The sequence below is a fragment of the Nomia melanderi genome, chromosome 9, assembly GCF_051020985.1.
Source record: "Nomia melanderi isolate GNS246 chromosome 9, iyNomMela1, whole genome shotgun sequence".
NCBI classification, from domain to species: Eukaryota; Metazoa; Arthropoda; class Insecta; order Hymenoptera; family Halictidae; genus Nomia; species Nomia melanderi.
The window spans coordinates 4,743,119-4,760,579 of NC_135007.1; the positions used below are offsets into that span (position 1 = coordinate 4,743,119).

At 30.7% G+C, this 17,461-nt stretch overlaps 1 protein-coding gene across 3 annotated transcripts in view; it reads left to right on the top strand.

Moving 5' to 3' along the window:
- The window catches only part of LOC116431301 (organic cation transporter protein-like), a 30,412-nt gene that overhangs the window by 4,808 nt on the left and 8,143 nt on the right, over positions 1–17,461 (top strand). For all 3 annotated transcript variants that reach the window (XM_031986497.2, XM_076370778.1, XM_076370779.1), the window contains exons 2-3: positions 9,060–9,243; positions 10,794–11,052. In XM_031986497.2, coding sequence (XP_031842357.1) covers positions 9,060–9,243; positions 10,794–11,052 — 443 coding nt within the window. The remainder of the gene's footprint in view (positions 1–9,059; positions 9,244–10,793; positions 11,053–17,461) is intronic.

The following is a 17,461-nucleotide window of genomic DNA, read 5'->3' on the forward strand; positions in this document are numbered from 1 at the left end:
CGATGACAGTTACCTATCAATCATTTTTTCTACCTTTCGTGCTATTTCGACCTTCATTTTAAAATAGTGAAGTAATTTCAGTCGTTAGGCCTACCAATACGTTCGACGCAACGTTAGACAAAAATTTTAAATTCAGCATTTACAACGTTTTCTACGAATATCCTTCAATTTTTTTCCACTCATTAAGATATAGATTATTTTACTAGTAAGTAGAAACTTTAACTGCAAATAAAATATATGTAAAACAAAAAATACATTGCTCTTTTACGTCTATAAAACTGCAAAGTAACATTTTTCAAGAAGTTCAAATTTTTGAAAAAAACGTTAAAGAATAATGTATTTTTTGTTTAACTTTTTTTCGCCATCTCTGACCGTTTTATTTTTCAAGGGCTCAATTTTTTTCAAGGGCTGGTCTCACCCCTTCAAAGTGAGATTCGACATAAAAAGAATTGCAATATATTAGGCACGACTTACTCTACTTACACACAAAGTTTCATAATTTTTTGAATTTCCAGGTTCGATAATTTCCCTTGTTAGGTAAACTCCGAGTCTATATAAAAGTAAATATCAATTAAAATTGTTAGTAATTATTTAGAAAAAGAACCTCGTTAACCCGTTGCTAATAAATTTCATAATTGTTAATTATAGTTAGTACTTTATTCATTAAAAAATCTAAATGCAAGACGAACCTAACTGTAATTGAACTGAAATTTACTCTACACCCAAAAAATGCATAACATGGAACGCATAGCGTTAAAAATATTTTCGTCTATATCTTGGAAACTAAGGTCGAATAGCAGTAATATGTATAGGATAAATTTGTTCCTAATTATATCCCGGTAATTTATTCCACGGTTACTAAAATTGGAGATGAAACGTCTTTTCTAAATAATTATTACATTTTTCTATTAACCTCTCGATGAACATACTATAATACATCAAAAAGCTGCACAGAACATAAATTAGGTGCAAAAAATAAAATAGTGAGTTAGATAGTATTTTCTCTTTGTTAAAGATTTAAAGTTCCTTAAAATATCTTACATTTTTTTCGGTTTCAGAAGAATAAGTCCAGGGTGTACACTTTAATAAATCGTCTTGAATATGTGCGAAGTTATTGTGACACTAAAAATGTTACGAACAAAAGTTGAATGGTTTTGAGGACCTTTCTGTGGTTTTTTGTAGATGAACACGTCAAACGTGTTTTAGTGAATGGAATCTTGTATTTCTTAATGCGTTAGTTTATACGAACTGTCATTCTTTTTGAAAAAAGATCGGAATAAACCTATCTTCTGATTTATATGATACTTTTTTACACGATTTCATCTTTATACAGGTTTCATATATTGTAGACTCCTTCTTAAATTTTTCGAAGATATTGGCAAGTATGTGTAGATTTGATTTTACTTTCATCCATTTGTGCGTTGGTCATTTGCAGTGTAGAAATAATTAAAAAAATACTTAGAAGCTGAGTAGACGGTATGATGGTATTCCAGATAGAAACGAAAAATATAACGTATTAATATTTATTAATACACCAAAATACGAACATTCACCACGAGTCTGACTCGTTATTCTGTGCGAATGAGTTAACATTAACAGTAAAACTACCGGACAGGTCAAATTGACTCACATCAGAATTTTTATTTTGAATGTTTTTAAATGATGAAGACACTTTTGTGAGAGATCGAGAAATAAATTTGTAAGTACTTGTACATATACAAGGCTAAGAGATCCTTCGAATCTCAAGAAACATATTGCTCTAATTTTTGAGTCTAATGTAATGGATTTTCAAAAATAAAAATTGTTAGAAACAAAAATTCATGTTGCACGCATATTTTTAAAGTTATTTTTTTAGTGCCGTTCTGTCGGCATTAGACTTAAAATGGAGTGGCATTGAATTTTCGATGTCTTTCGTAGGAGTCTATTGTGTCACGAATGCACTGATATTTTTTGTATTTTATTTTTAGTTTACATTGAAATAAATGAATTTAATTATTTGTTGACCAGATAAGATAAAGATTAGGAGTTTTTGTAGGAAACATTTTTACAACAAAGAAAGTTTACGTAACTAATTTTACAATCCTTGACGATTTGGAGTAGAAAACTTTTGAGAAATATCAATAAATTACTATGAAAATATTGAAACGGACCATCCAAAGGATGAAGAAATCTCTCTGTTCAGATTGTATGATTAATTTTTGAACATCAACTTTTGAAATAATAATGATGTTATCTTAGAGAACACAAGTAAATTTTATTCGGTATCACTGAATTCAGATCTTTTAAATAATACCACATAAACAGTGTTATAATTCACTGCGTAAAAAAAGCATAGCCTATATGGAGGGACGGGTGGTGTATAGGGTTTTCTACAAAAACCTTTCAATTTTGTCAAATGGAAAATGAAAGAAATACAAGTTCTTTTTTCGACGGATGAGGAACTTTAAGCTTCATCAAGTTTGAATTTGTTGTTACGTAACATAGCACAAATTGAAAGGTTCGGCCGTCCAAAACGCTGAGTCTAACGTTATTTTATAAATAGAATTTTTCACTGCCTTTAGAACGGATGTTCCAAGTCGATGCGGATGATTTGCACTGAAAAATCGCGGATGCACAGATGATTAGCAAGCGTTTGTTTATGAAATGTCGCAACGCGACCACTGTTTCGTGAAGTTTCCAAAAAAATTAACGAGTCGCGACGAAAGGAACATGCTTAGAACACTACTATTGTTTATTAATGATGTTTCATGCAAATGAATCGATTACATAACATGGAATTTCAACGGAAAGAAAATGGAACGAACGGCGATTAAATCAGGATAGCGTATGCAGAACGCATTTAATCTATAAATGCAGTTAATTAATTTATTTTGTTTTGATGGATTTTCGATGTAGATAGGATAACATTTTATTGTAAAGTATGACCTATTGCATCCATTGATGCAAAAGAATTACACGATTACACTTGTAAAAATAATAGTGATCTTCATATCTCCTACACACGTTTAATTAGAGATGAACTAACTGTAGCTAATTATTGTCCTCTCAAATTAAAAAAAATTACATTTGAGATATTGTTTATTTGATCTCCTAATCACGTTGATATGCTAAATGATATATAATTAAAAATACAAATTTATTTATAAAGTAAAATGTACAAGTATTAAATGTATTTAAATTTAAAATTAGAAAAATAATTAGCATTAAAACTGGTAATGGTAGACAAATTACTCTCCCTACCGAATAGTTCCGGAGATAACTATATTTATAGATTAACAGTAAAACTACCGAGCAATTAAATTGACTTTTTGAAATTAATCTATAGAAACTTCAAGAGTACATCTATTGAAACTTTAATTGATTTATAATTCAATTCGCGTATTGCTAAATAAATTTCTTTTATAATTTCTCAGAGAAGCAGAGAAGATTGCCTTTTTAATAATTGCAAAATGAAGAAATCAGGAATGGGCCAGTTTGACCTGTTTGATATTTTTAGTGTTAAAATGGATTACCCCCTTTATTTGTTGAGGTGAAACGTATTTTACTGAACTTATCAAACTGTTATCGGTCGGTCAATGTGTTACATTATTTGAATAACACCAAGGTTGTTAACCCGCGGTGTAACTTACGCGAGTCCACGTAACTCAGTACGAAGCTGCAATCGGGTTACACTTTCATTTCGTCATCGTATTTCCACACTTTCCCAAGTAGCCGACTGATGTGATGACCGTTTTTGCCGATATTCTTGCACCAGTTTACTAGCAAAAATAATGCAATCGATTCACTTTTCTAGAAATCGACGTTGAAACCCGAAAATTGCTAGTTGTGAAATGTTTGCCGAAAACGATAGCGATCTTAGAATATAGAGAATATTATCTTGGAGTAAAATATAATAATAATATCTTGGAATATAGATTTGCTAGAGTGTTACGATCTTCGATTTACAAATATTACCTACGCTTTTTATTGTTTGCTATAGAAATTTTGATTCAATTTCTGAACGGTTTAAGTTTAAAATATTTTGGTGATCTATAAAAATGCACTGCGAACGTAAATGTACAGAAATGAGCTTCATACGAATATAATTAGTGTAATTTCTACTTATAGTTTATCTGCAAATTTCATATTTCCTTCTGATTAATTGAGATATATTGTCACTGAGCGAATTAGATAGATCTTCAATTATAATTTTAATTTTCGGCTTTTAGTGTTCTTTTTTGACTATTTCTAATTTTTGCGTTTAGTTTTAATCATTCTGTGATACATTGCAAATTCGAACGAAATTACTATGGCATTAATTATTTTCTTTTTAAAATGAGAATAATAATTTTATTACATTTTTATAAAATAGAATATGTATTTTAGATTAATTTACTTTATTTGGAAAATACCAAGAGGTAAATTATTAAATAAGGCGTGAAAGGCTAGAAAGTTTAAAACTTAATTGCTTATAAATATTTTTAATGGAGAAATTATTCTAAACTTTATACTTTATGAATAATTTATACTTTAGTTGAAAAATAATGTGTGGCAAACTTTTGCTAAAATAACAGTTTCTCAAGTTATTAAAAGAAATTGAAGTTACTAATAAAAAAAGAACTTGACGTAAACATATATGTATATATATATATATATATATATATATTATAATTCACATTTTCATTCTTATTGAATACTTCATGCGCAGGTTCTTTATATTCATACTTATTGTGATTAAAGCGTTGATGAGTGTTTGTTCGGTTAATGTGAAGGTTAGTAGTCATCGATATGTCAGTAGTCACTAACTAAAGACAATGTAAAACGACTTACGGAGAAAAGTGTGTAATTTAATTAGATTATACACTGTGCATTAATTGCACATAAGAACACTATAAATACCAATGGCTACAGTTGATTACAAGTGTTTTTTTCTTCAAGAACGTAATAGAACCGGTTGACCAAGATGGATGCAATTCAATTACATTTTTCATCAGCATTAAGATGACGATTTTTTTGCATATATGTTTTGTCTAGTTCGAAGGCAATAAGATTGTAGAATCACGATTAAAGAAATTTTCTGGTTAAGAAAATCAAAAATATCAATTTCATTTCTTTTTTCTCAATCTCCATATTGCCAAGATTGTGTCTTTAAAATGATTTCATATAATTGGCAAGTTAGTACATATTAAAGAAAAAAGAATTCAGCGTTATAGTATGTTAGGGTACCAATTGCTATAATTAGGTTATTTCTATTATACTTATCGGTATTTGTCTTCTTATTATTCGCAATCTATAATTTATATTTACATTTTCAAAAGTCTTCATTTAATTTTATTTGGATATAGTTCATAAGTTGTCCTATGCTCTTGAAGTTCACCCAACAATTTAGAAATTTTAATATTTGAAGAAGTTTTTCATAAAAAAATGTGTGCTCATATACAGCTAATATTTTATCGTTCATTTATAGTCGTTAGACCGTACATCAGCTTAATTTACGTTTAAGAAACAAAGAATCATCTACTAATTTTCTCTTATAAAAATCTTTAAATTTTTCATTTACGACTTATCGCAAATTTCATATTTAAATAATACTTTTGTCTGCATCTTTTTCAATGCTAAAAGGTCGTAACAATACCGTACTTTCTACGTGTTTATTGTTAGTGTTGTCGACTGTGACACAGCCACTCACCAGAAAATATGCAGCGGAGCCTTCATACAAATAATGAGAGCGTGAATGCGAAAAATGTCAATATACACGTAATACTCGATCCAGCGTCGTACACGAGCTTAAAAGTGTACAGAGGAATTTGTTATCACTTAGGGAGGATTGGCAGTTGTCTAGACAGTTTAAACAATTAATACCTTCCTGCAATGATGGATAATTGATGTTTCTTTTAAGAATTATCACAGGATTGTAAGAAAAAATGTTATCGCATAATATTATTTCATAATTTCGTGCGACTCGTTACGTTAGAGATCGAAAACCACATCAACAAAGAATAAACGGAATCATCACTTTCATTTTTTCCCTGTTTCTAAGTACAAAAAGTGTTTTTACAAAACTAATTGGCAATTGTTTTAAATGCTTTAATACTACTTATCATACTAATATTATATTTTTCTTATACGTTGTTGTTATAACATATCAAATAATAGAATACATTATTGCTTTCATTTTTCATTCAAAAATTAACGTGTAATTAATAACAAGATAACTCGTTTGTCTTTTTTAATATTTATGATATGTTGTTATTAGAACTAAATATTCAAATATCCTGGTATCTATTAGATGTGAGATTAAGAGTATCACAAAGTTAATTTCACTGTTGACGTTCCAAATTGCGCCTTATTGTCCAAGAATGTTGCTGCCGTTATTGTCGGCATTACTATCGAGTTTCATTTGCATTGTGTAACGACGAAAATTCATGGATGTAACTTGAGAAAGTCTGTCAACATCACGATTGCATATAAGTGGTTTGGGTCGGTTCGAATCAGACAACAACGATCTTTATGACATCAACTTCCTATTACAGTGAAATTAAGAACACCTAAAACAGGATAATGATCTCTAGCAAATAATTACCTTCATTATACTCCTCGGTAATCAAGACGGTTTCAACATCACGTATATATTCAACATCACGTATATTAGTCATCGCAACGGGAATTGCGAATTCGGCTTCGTTATTCTATGCATAAACTGCAGAACATTGCAAAACAGAATTAATTTGCTGCACTTGGTTCAGTGTATTTAATAATAATTAGATCAATCGGTATAAATGCAAATGAGCTTCAGACGTTCAATTGTTTCGACATACTGAGCAAACGGATCAAAGGAATTCCGCAAAATTATGAAATCTAATAACAGTTTCTACAAGCTTAATTTGCAAATTTTGCAATCTCAATGCACCTTTTTATTAAGCTAACGATTAGTTCTGCACGAAAGCCACTTTTATAATTGCATAAAAATGATATCGTTCCGAATGATCATCTATTATAGCAAAAATAAAAAAAATGTGCGAGAATATTTCGTTAAAATTTATTTAATTTCAATGCTTACATAGTAAACTATATGCAGGTTTCTAGTGCATGTTTATATTTACATATTTTATAAAGAAATTTAATTATTGTTTTTATACGTTAATTCGCAAAAATGCAAATAAACAAGTGCAACGTAATCATTGATTCAAAATACTCAATGTAGAAGAAGCAATAAAATATTCCGTATAAATATTCCGTAAAATTAAATTCAATTGTTGTCGTCAATTTACATAATTTCCTATTTCTGATGAAACGGGAATGAATTGCGATCCAACGTTGAATAGAGAAATCAAATTCAGTTACATGGTTCATTCAAATGCACGAGTTAATTAACTCTTGAGAGCAGCAATTGTGGTTAGACTGTGGGTTTTCATGCATTGAAGATTCGAAAATGTAAAACTGCGCACAATGTACACGATATGAAAAATATAGAAAATATTCATAGCTTAGTGCTTTTTGTATGGTAAGTCTGCCAAAGTTGATATTTTAAAATAAATTAAAGCGTAGAAGAACTCTCTATCTCATTTAAATGAAACAAATAATTTAATTTACTATATATTTCGTGTCGAAAATTATTTCAAAAATGTAATTATATTATAAGCTCAATTTTCATGTGCTTCAGACTTTATGAAAGTATTAAAAGAAATCATTTGTTAAGGGAAACCATTTTCTATGGTAATTTTATTTTTCTAATTGTAGCCTTAACACTTAATCAGTCGGTCGGGTAAAAATATATTTTATTGTAGATTGAATTAATTTCGAAGTGATTAATCACAACAATTACCAATTTCTTTATATATATTTTTTCGGGGAAGGATTATATGCTAGCAGAATACATAGTTCTCTTCTTCTTCCTGCAAACTTACAAAATATTGTCGGCCATCAACGAAAATTTTCTCACTTAACATTAGGTTTGTAGAGGTTTCTTGTATGATTTTTCTATTGTTTCTAGAAAAATTTATCTTCGTTCGTTTAGATTTTGGAAATTTAAGATACATGTTCATATAATTTTATTAATCAAAACTGACATAAATGTTGTCCAAGTAATATTTATAAAATTCAATGTGCGTCACATTAGTGTTAATTTGATCTAGTTAATTACCAGTCGGTTAACCCTTTGTCCTATGATTTCTTTGACAACTGTGCTTGATAAAACTACTCTATCGTTAATAATTTAATAGAGAAAGAAAAGAATTTGATCCTTCTTCTGAATCTACGTTTACCCTAATGGTTAAAAGGTTATAATAGACAAGTAATGTTTCATTTATATGAAAAATAAATAAATAATATTTAGATTTGTCTAATTCGATTAGAAATTTTCATTACGAGTCTGATTCGGTATTATAAGAGAAGGCATTAAGTATTAAGAATCTGAATTTACACATACTCGTCGATTTACGCAAAAATCGGTTCCACGTGGATTCGTTTCGCGCGAATGAAAATTGCGTAAATAGGGTCTGTCGGTGCAAGAGAAAACAAAATATTAAAAAGAAAAGCTGGTATTTTGGAAATACATATTTATTTCACATAGTGAGATAAAAAAAATAATAATAATGACATTTCAGAAAACAAAAGTACGTTTTATGCAGTGTTTTAAATTTAGATCACGTAAATTAACACATTGTTGACTGGTCATGAGTGTACTTGTGTTTGCACTTGCATTAGCTATTTCAATGTTTGAAACGCAGGAAAATATAAAATACTGTAAAAGCAAAATATTAAAAGTTATGTAGAAGATATGTCCAAAGTTTCATTTCAATTCATTATGTATAAATAAAGTATATTGAAGTTTAATTAGATTGTATCACTTTCATATTTAATTACGGAATAATAACCGATGACATGGGATAGCTTCTGCGTAAAATTGCCGGTCAACAATGGGTTAAGGTTGCATTAAAGTTAATGCGTAAATAGTGTTCTGATTTACCGAGTCAAAAAAATCCGCATAAATCGAGGGTCAGGTGTAAATGAAGATGCACGGTCTAGATATGATTAAAGTCCCTGCATCTATGCAGTCATTCCCTTTTTCTTCTTTTCAGGCTCTCACTGGCAGTACCGATCACCAGAGAAGGTTATTCAAGATGCAGCATGTACGATGTAAATTACACCGAGATCCTGTTAAATGGAAGTTACGCGCCGGACGCGTCGTGGCCAACAAAAGGTTGCCATCACGGCTGGGAATTTAATTACTCCACCATCCCTTATGCAACTGTAGCAACTGAGGTGAGAGGGAAAAGTTGATGCATTTGATTCGACAAATTTTTCTTTTATTTTCTCTTGCCAGTCGCTTTCCTTTCACTCGAACGTATAGTACGCGAATTATTTGCAGTAGAGTAAGACCTTGTTTAACCCTTTGTCTTATAATTTCTTTCAAAACTGTGCTTGACAAGGTTAGTTCGTTGTTGATAATTTATTAGAAAAGGATTTGATGCAAATCCTTCAAAGGCGAACTGTTGATAATGGAAAAGTAATATTTAATTTATATTTGAACAAAGTAAAGAACATTTTGATTTGTTGAATTTAGTTTAAATTTTCATCAAGGGGTTAACACTGTTTCGATATAACACGTTTTGTTTTTAATTCTATATCTTTCATTGATTTCATTTAGCGCGGTTTGTCAAACCATGGTATTCATGTAATACATGTTACGCGATAAAACGAAAGAAATGATACATTTTTTATTCACTATTCCGTATTACTTGTCTCCATTAATTACGCATTAACGGTGCTTCATTTAGAGCTTGACTTCTTTGGGATGTGTCGCTCACTTTAAACGGGGTCTTACTGCATTTACGTTAGAAGTAGTCAGAGTTAGGCAAATTCTTTCATGACTACCAAGTAGATGTTCAAGATTGAATAATGAATAATAAATTTATGTAATAAAAACTTCTTACATATGCATGAAGAAATATGTAGCGATGTCATTGGGTCAGGTTTCTTCGAATAACTTTTTGTTTGTTGTTTGGATGGACTCACTGACAAATGAGTGTGACAAACAAGTGTGACAATAAAGCTATTCCGTTAACAGTATCATGTTTATCGTAATTAAGTGGATTAAGTGCTTTAGAAAATGAACAAACGATTTTATAAACATTTTTGCAATCTTTCTATTGAAAGGAATGTACTCTCAGACTGATATTCTATAATTTGCGAAATTGTAGACGATATAAATGTTTAAAGCATTCAACCTTTTCTATACCTGAACGTATCGATGACCGTTTTTCAATTAGTTTAATAATTTACATTTGCATTTTGCAAATTTTTATATGGGCAAGTAAATTTTATTTCGATGAACTACATATAAAGTCAACTTGCATTCGTCTCTCAAATAAAACTCCGTCCGTTGCAAATATTTAAAAATCTTGCGTTGAATCAGTAATAGAGAAGTGCACGTGCATACAAGAAAAGTTAAAATTAAACATTCAAGGGTAATCGGTAAATGAAGTAAGCCGATGTTAACCTTACCTATAGAAAAAACCGTTAAATAACAATATGAGATTAATATACGCGTTTCTTAGCATTGTTAAATTTTATGAAACCGTGGAATTACAATTACAATTTAATTACAACTTAATTAATTGTATAAATTAACATAATTCATCGATCTTCAGATGAGCAAAAAAATATTCCGTTCATACAGAATGTTTCGGCTGGGAGTATTCTGCACTCAAAGGGTTAATAGAAAGGCTACAATTTTTTATGTAAAGCATAGAAAAAATCAATTGTTATTTTTATCAACGTTTCACATTAATACTCCTAATTCATTTTTCTAGTTAGGATGGGTGTGCGAGTACAGCGCTTTGCCAACTACGGCGCAAAGTGTCTTCTTCATCGGCGCTATCTTTGGAGGATTGATTTTTGGTTGGATAGCTGATCAGTATGGCAGGATACCAGCTCTGATCGGAGCTAATATGATGGGATTTATAGCAGGTGTTGCAACAGCCTTTTCAAATTCCTTCTGGCAGTTCACATTGTGCCGATTTTTTGTTGGATTCGCCTTCGATAATTGCTTCACTATGATGTATATATTAGGTAAATAATTTTTTACTTTTTTAATAATAACTTTATTCAGCAATATCGCTGAGCCCTCCTGATGGTTTATGTTTGACCCGTATGTTCCGTTCTTTTATTATTTTATTATTTACGTGATTACTCCGATTGTAATAATAAAAGGGTTTGCTGCAAGAAGAAGGCAGCTCCATTTTTCACACATTTTTTGTTAAACATGTCATTTCATAAATATCTTCAAACAAACATAATTGACAGATGAAAGTATTAACAGAAAGGACTGATATTTAATCCTTTCGTCTCTGAATATGTAGTTTCTCCTCTAAATCGAAGCGAGGGCCAAGAATAGTTACTTTCAAGCGAAGTTGAAGCTTTTCAATGAAAGAAATAAAATAAGCAGTCATAGTAATAATAACAATATTAATAATAATAATAATGATAATAACTGTCAGTCATAAGTAAAGATCTCTGTGTGATATCATTTTCCTTCATTTTTAAAGCGTTTTCTAGTTTTTCGGGAATTTAAAATGTTTGTGGTACATATGTTTACCATTCGGGGCGAAACAGTTAATGATATGCTGAATTGATTATGTGATCTTTTGATAAGAAACGTTACCTAATTAACACGTACTAATTTTGATACGTTTTCGGTGGGATGAATTAACACATGTGTGGATAAAAGGTCAAAATGAAATTTGTGTGTCTTTAAACGACAAATTTTATTATGTTATCACACCTTCGAAAACATTAGTTTTGTAAAAACATATAGCAAAATTGGAATAATGCAAACATTTGGAAAACGCGTGTAAAAAGGCTCGGCACCATTTTTATTACGATAACGTAAGTAATACATAAAAATAAATGATATCGTTAATAAAAAAGTGTTGTTGCGCAGAATTTCTTTTTCCTTCGATGTCCTTGCACTATTAGATGAGGTCAACACTCGCATCTCCGAACGGGCAATTCTATCTTTGTGCCTCTTACGTACAACTGAATGAGTTTCGAGCCCCTCCGCATGTTCATAACAATATTTTTATACTCATTATATTAAATATAGATAAAAGGGGTTTGAACCCCTCATTGGAAATGCAGACTGCCAAGTTTGTCGCAATTTCAATTATATTGCTTCTCAAGCAAAGATGCATAGGCGCCAAATGAAACAATTTAAATTTCATTACAATTTGTGTATCCTCATTTCGAGCATATCTGTAACGATTTATCATTCGTCACATTTTTTTAAAACAGCGAAAAGTTTCATTTGAAAATTTTATATGTACGTAGTGATTTTTCAAGTTCAATTTTCTCAGATACTAAGTCCCGCATACTTATATATTCCCGATATAGTATACTCCCGATACTTTTTTTAAATTTTGTCATAAGTAATCATGTTATGTTTAATTAATGCTCTTCCGCGTGTTATTTCATCAGATTTAGCACAGTGAAGGTACTTTAAGAAAAAGATTTTTTTAATTAAACCTATTTTCACGAGACTTTGACTATATTCGAATTGATTGATTAAAGAGTATTGCGATACCATATGTTAATGCACATAAAACACGCGATCACTTTCAACTTGAAATACCTACGTACACGATGTTCGTGCAACTTCGACCTCGATAATGCGATTTGTTATTTTTTTTTTCAAATAGTTCGTACTTCCTATATTGTTCACAATTGGCGACCTATTTTATTGAATTGTTAATTAACATACGTCTGTGGTATTTCAAACACATCGTTCGGTAAACCACACAGATAAATATGAAAGTTATTAGTACAGAATATACGAAACCAGTATCTCTTACAGAAGCGTCTAACGAAGTAAGAACAAGACGCAAAGAAAAATTCAAAACCACAGGTTCAACGTGTGAAAATTATGTAGTTTCCTTGATCCTACGGCAAATTATCCCGCAAACGACATTCCAGCAATTAGAATTGAAGGGAAACTCTCGCATGCGCGCACGGAGCGTGACTCGATGACTCAAACCAGGCTCTCGGAAAAATTTACGACAGACTCGACTGATTCTACTATCAAGAACTGGGCCAAGTTGACGGTATTCACGTTAATTGTGGAGCACTCGGATTTCCTAATTGTCAAGGTGACCGTTTATTACCGATCACAATTGGCCGCGTATTATCCTCTTCTCGAAACTAAGTACAGGTAACCCCTGTATAACACCGTTGTTACGTTCATAAAAAATGCCGTGTTATGCCAATTCGTGTTATACGAAACAAAGAACTAGTGCAAAAAAGGAAGTTGAGTTCTAAAAATGGGAGAAACATGATTACCATTTCTAAAAAAGAATAATACGCACCCGAAAAATGTTAATCTATGTATAGTGTGATAAGAAGAAAACACAACGTTTTAAAATGTACTAATTACTCCACAAACAAAATAGGATTTTAAATTCTAATTTTGCAGACAAATCTAACATAACATACCCGCTCAAATGAAAGATTTCCAACGAGATATCTTGCACATTTAAAAGCTTTTATTTCGTCCTGTCTTGTACGGGGATTTTTCTAATTTCGAATTTTGCTTGTAAAAACTTTAAACGTTGTACATAGAATCGGTATCAAACTGTCGGAACATTTAGTGTTAATGCAATGAAGGGATTAAGGGAATAGAATGGCATTTATATTTTCTAATTTCTGATCGAAATTTTTGTCACGGGTCCGTATTTTGTAACCAGTTATTTGACTAGTTACGGTAGGTAAAGTGCCGGTACGGTTAGTATTATATACACTGATTATAAATCATTAAATGCATCTTTTTTACCGATTACATGTCAGTATGTACATAATCCGTGTATATCTTCGATCGCGCATAACTTACTGCGTTCCACAGCAAATAAATCAAATGAGATGTCGATAACGCTCGTTAGAATCTCGCGCTTTCATCAACGCGCGTACGTTATATTCACGTTTGAATGCTGTAAGTGGAGGGACAGGTGGAAATTGGAGGAAAAATACGGTAAGATCGCGAGACGTCGAGTGGAAAAGAATTTAAATTGTAATTCATTTCGAAACGCGGACTCGCGTCCTTGCGTCGAACGCGTAAACGTTGATCGATCGGGCGCTTCATGCTACGCGGATATTATTAACACGATGTAACTCGAGTTACCGACGTGTATGTTAATCTCGAACTCAGCAAACGGTCGATTATAAGAAAGTTTCTTTGATTGACGATCATTTGGAATCGAGCATTCATCACGAATGCCGAAGGAAACGTCTTTCAAGAAAGAGAGTCGCGCTTCTGGAAGAGTTACTGTACATACCTCGGAGGCAATAAACCTTGATAGTATATGATGATGAAGCAAGCTACGTAACAGTAAGAGAAGGTATCTCATTCCTTTTATTACAAGCAGTTTCAATATTTTTTTCTAATTGTAACGTATGATAATAGCGTGTTGCTTTCAGAAAGTATTCTAGTATACAGAGTCCTTGAAGCCGACTCTAAAATGGCGAAATGCAAATTTCGTTAATTTTAACATACTTTAGGACTTTACATAATTAGTGTTTCGAGTGCATTAGTTCTTTTTCGTGCACTGTGTGTACTGTATTACTAGCGTTATTATTATAATTATAATATTATATAATTATTTACATTATATATAATATAATAACAATAACAACAATATATATTCATTATTATTATTATACACACCTATGCAACATATGGTTATATTAGTTCAATTTTTATTAATGTACCGTAATATTTTGATAATCAAAATTATATAAACATTACGTAAGTTCTGTGTTGATAAATATTATCCAATGATGATATTTCATGAAACGCATTCATCTGACCCTAGTTCGTACTATCAAAACATGTCTTCAATACATTTTCTTTTTTTGAAACATATGAATTCTTATATTTAAATAAGTTTATAATAAAGGGTAAACCTCGATTGCTTGGAAATGAGACTCATGCTACCTTACGGCTATCGACATGCATTCGTAACGCACATATAGTCAGTAGATTGACCAGTGAAAAAGTAGTTTATCGTGTAAAACATGCTGTTGAATAATTTTACGTAAGTCGTGGCAGACATGTTACTCTACCAATTGACAAGAGATGATAAGTTGATTAGTATAGTAAGTATAGTAAACGTTCGACTGTTTCTGAGAAAAAGGAATTTGCATTTAAATGAAATTGTTTAGCCGAATCCACCGAAGGAGTGTTTTACCAGTAGATTTTTGATCTTTCTTCATACAAGCTTAGGGGCAAATAGTATAATATGATGAATATTGAAATATGAAATTATGAAATTACCTAAATAAAAGTGTTTACAATGAATATCATTTGTTTAAACATTGTTTTTATTATGTAGTTTATGTTGAAATGCCTGGCAATAAAGCACGAAAGTCGCCAATCACTGAAAATAGTGTGGATCTTTTCATTTCATAAATGGATTTCCTCATAGATTATTATACAATAGATAATGAAGAGGAATTTATCTTTTATGTTGTAGATAGTTTAAAGACATTAATTCGTCTTGTGTAGTTTACTTTTTATCTGGCTATCTAATAACTACAATAGCTTCCTATACGTAATAATATTCTTTAAGTTGTTTAATAATATACTGTATTATATCTACTTTTACTTCTATTGATCATATTTGCAATTTCATTACATCTATAATTTTGAAGTCATAATTCATTTACATTAATTTGTTAGAAATAAGAGGGGATTCTTGTCTAGAGTTTTCAAATAATCGATTTTTTTTTTGTTTGGATTTTCTATTATATTGATTTATTTGAAGAATACATATTTACAGGAAAATTTCAAACCTTTAACAATTTGCGGAGTTTGGGGCATTCTATTATAGTGTTTGCCACCGTTAGTTGTACTTACTATGAAAACTATAAACGCGATTTTTTAAAGACATTGTTTACTAATTTACGTGTACATTATTTCAACCTTAATTACATATTAAGAGTAATTTATGCTGGAAAACCTTGCGAATGTTATGGTGTTTGTGTTTAAATGATACTTAACTGTGAATGGAAACGGTAGTTTTTTCTCATAAGGAGTGTGTTTTGTGCAGCGAATCATTAATTTATTTTTTTTAACGACGTCGAAATGAATGGCTAACCTAGCTCCATGGTAATAGGCAACAGTAAGTAATATTTTGCAGCGATCCTTAATGTAGAGGAGGACGCGTTACCTTCGATCCTGGTTCCGGAAGGAAGCGAGGTCAGGACTAAACAACAGCAACCTTGAACAATTAAACTTGCGATTCGAATGACTTTCACGTGTCACTAATGACACGTGACTGCCCCTTAAAAATTCAATGCCTCGTGGTTTTAATTCCATGATTGTGTAATGGCGTGAAGATGCAGAAAACGCAACGAAATTTCTTGTCACGGAATTATTTCTATTTATACTTCCCACAAAACAGGAGATAATTGTTCTTAACGAAGCAGTAGCGTTAGGCACTTAATGAAGCCTTGTTCTGTAATTTAAAATTACCTTTAATACGCTGCAAGTGCGGCGTTCATTACGACCACTGTTTTTCGTATCATGTAACAAATTTGTAATTTTTAGTTAAAGAGTTGTCTAGAATTCAGGATATTAGGATAAATAAGTGGGTGTACGGAAGAAGGGCGTGTGTTATATTTCACAAAATTTATTGGAAAATTTAAAAACGATTTATTACTTGCTATCGTAATTAGAGAAATCGGAAAATAAACGATTATTGGATAATGAAAGAGTTATTTACTACCTGCAGATGCAAATTTAGATATTTGAGGTAAAATGTGCGACATATGCTCTTTTTCTAAACAACCATTCAAATTCTCAATTCTGTGAAGAAGAGGTTTATTTTTTTAAACATTTCTTTACAGAATGTTTGTATGGATTTTCTTCCTTCTTCGTTATTTGAAGAACCATGTATCGAAGAGTTGAACATTTATAGCCAGCAGATAAAGTAGAAGATAAAGATGTAGTAAAACACATTTTCTTTAGATTTTATAAAAAATGAATTTGACTGAAGATTTGTTTAAGTTTTAATCTTCATGTGTTTTACATTATTTTTATATCTAAAATTATTAGATATCGATACTTAAGTTCCTATAGTTATTTATAATATACAAGCTATATATTTCTTTCATCGTACTTTCTTATACTTTATTTAAACGTAATTACATAATAAACTATAAATTATGTAAGTATAAATAAATCAATACGTTTTCTGCAAACACCTTATTAAGATGCCAATCTTTATATGTGTAAACATATTATGGTGGTTACTACAGAGTAATTACCAATGCAGAAAGGTAATTGTTTTCATTTTTGAAAGTATGATTAATAGTAAGGTGATAATTTAATATAATTCATATATCACATAGCACATTAAACATTTTATAATACATAGGTATACAATATAATATTTGTACTTTTCTAAATGTAATAAATTATAGTATAACAGAA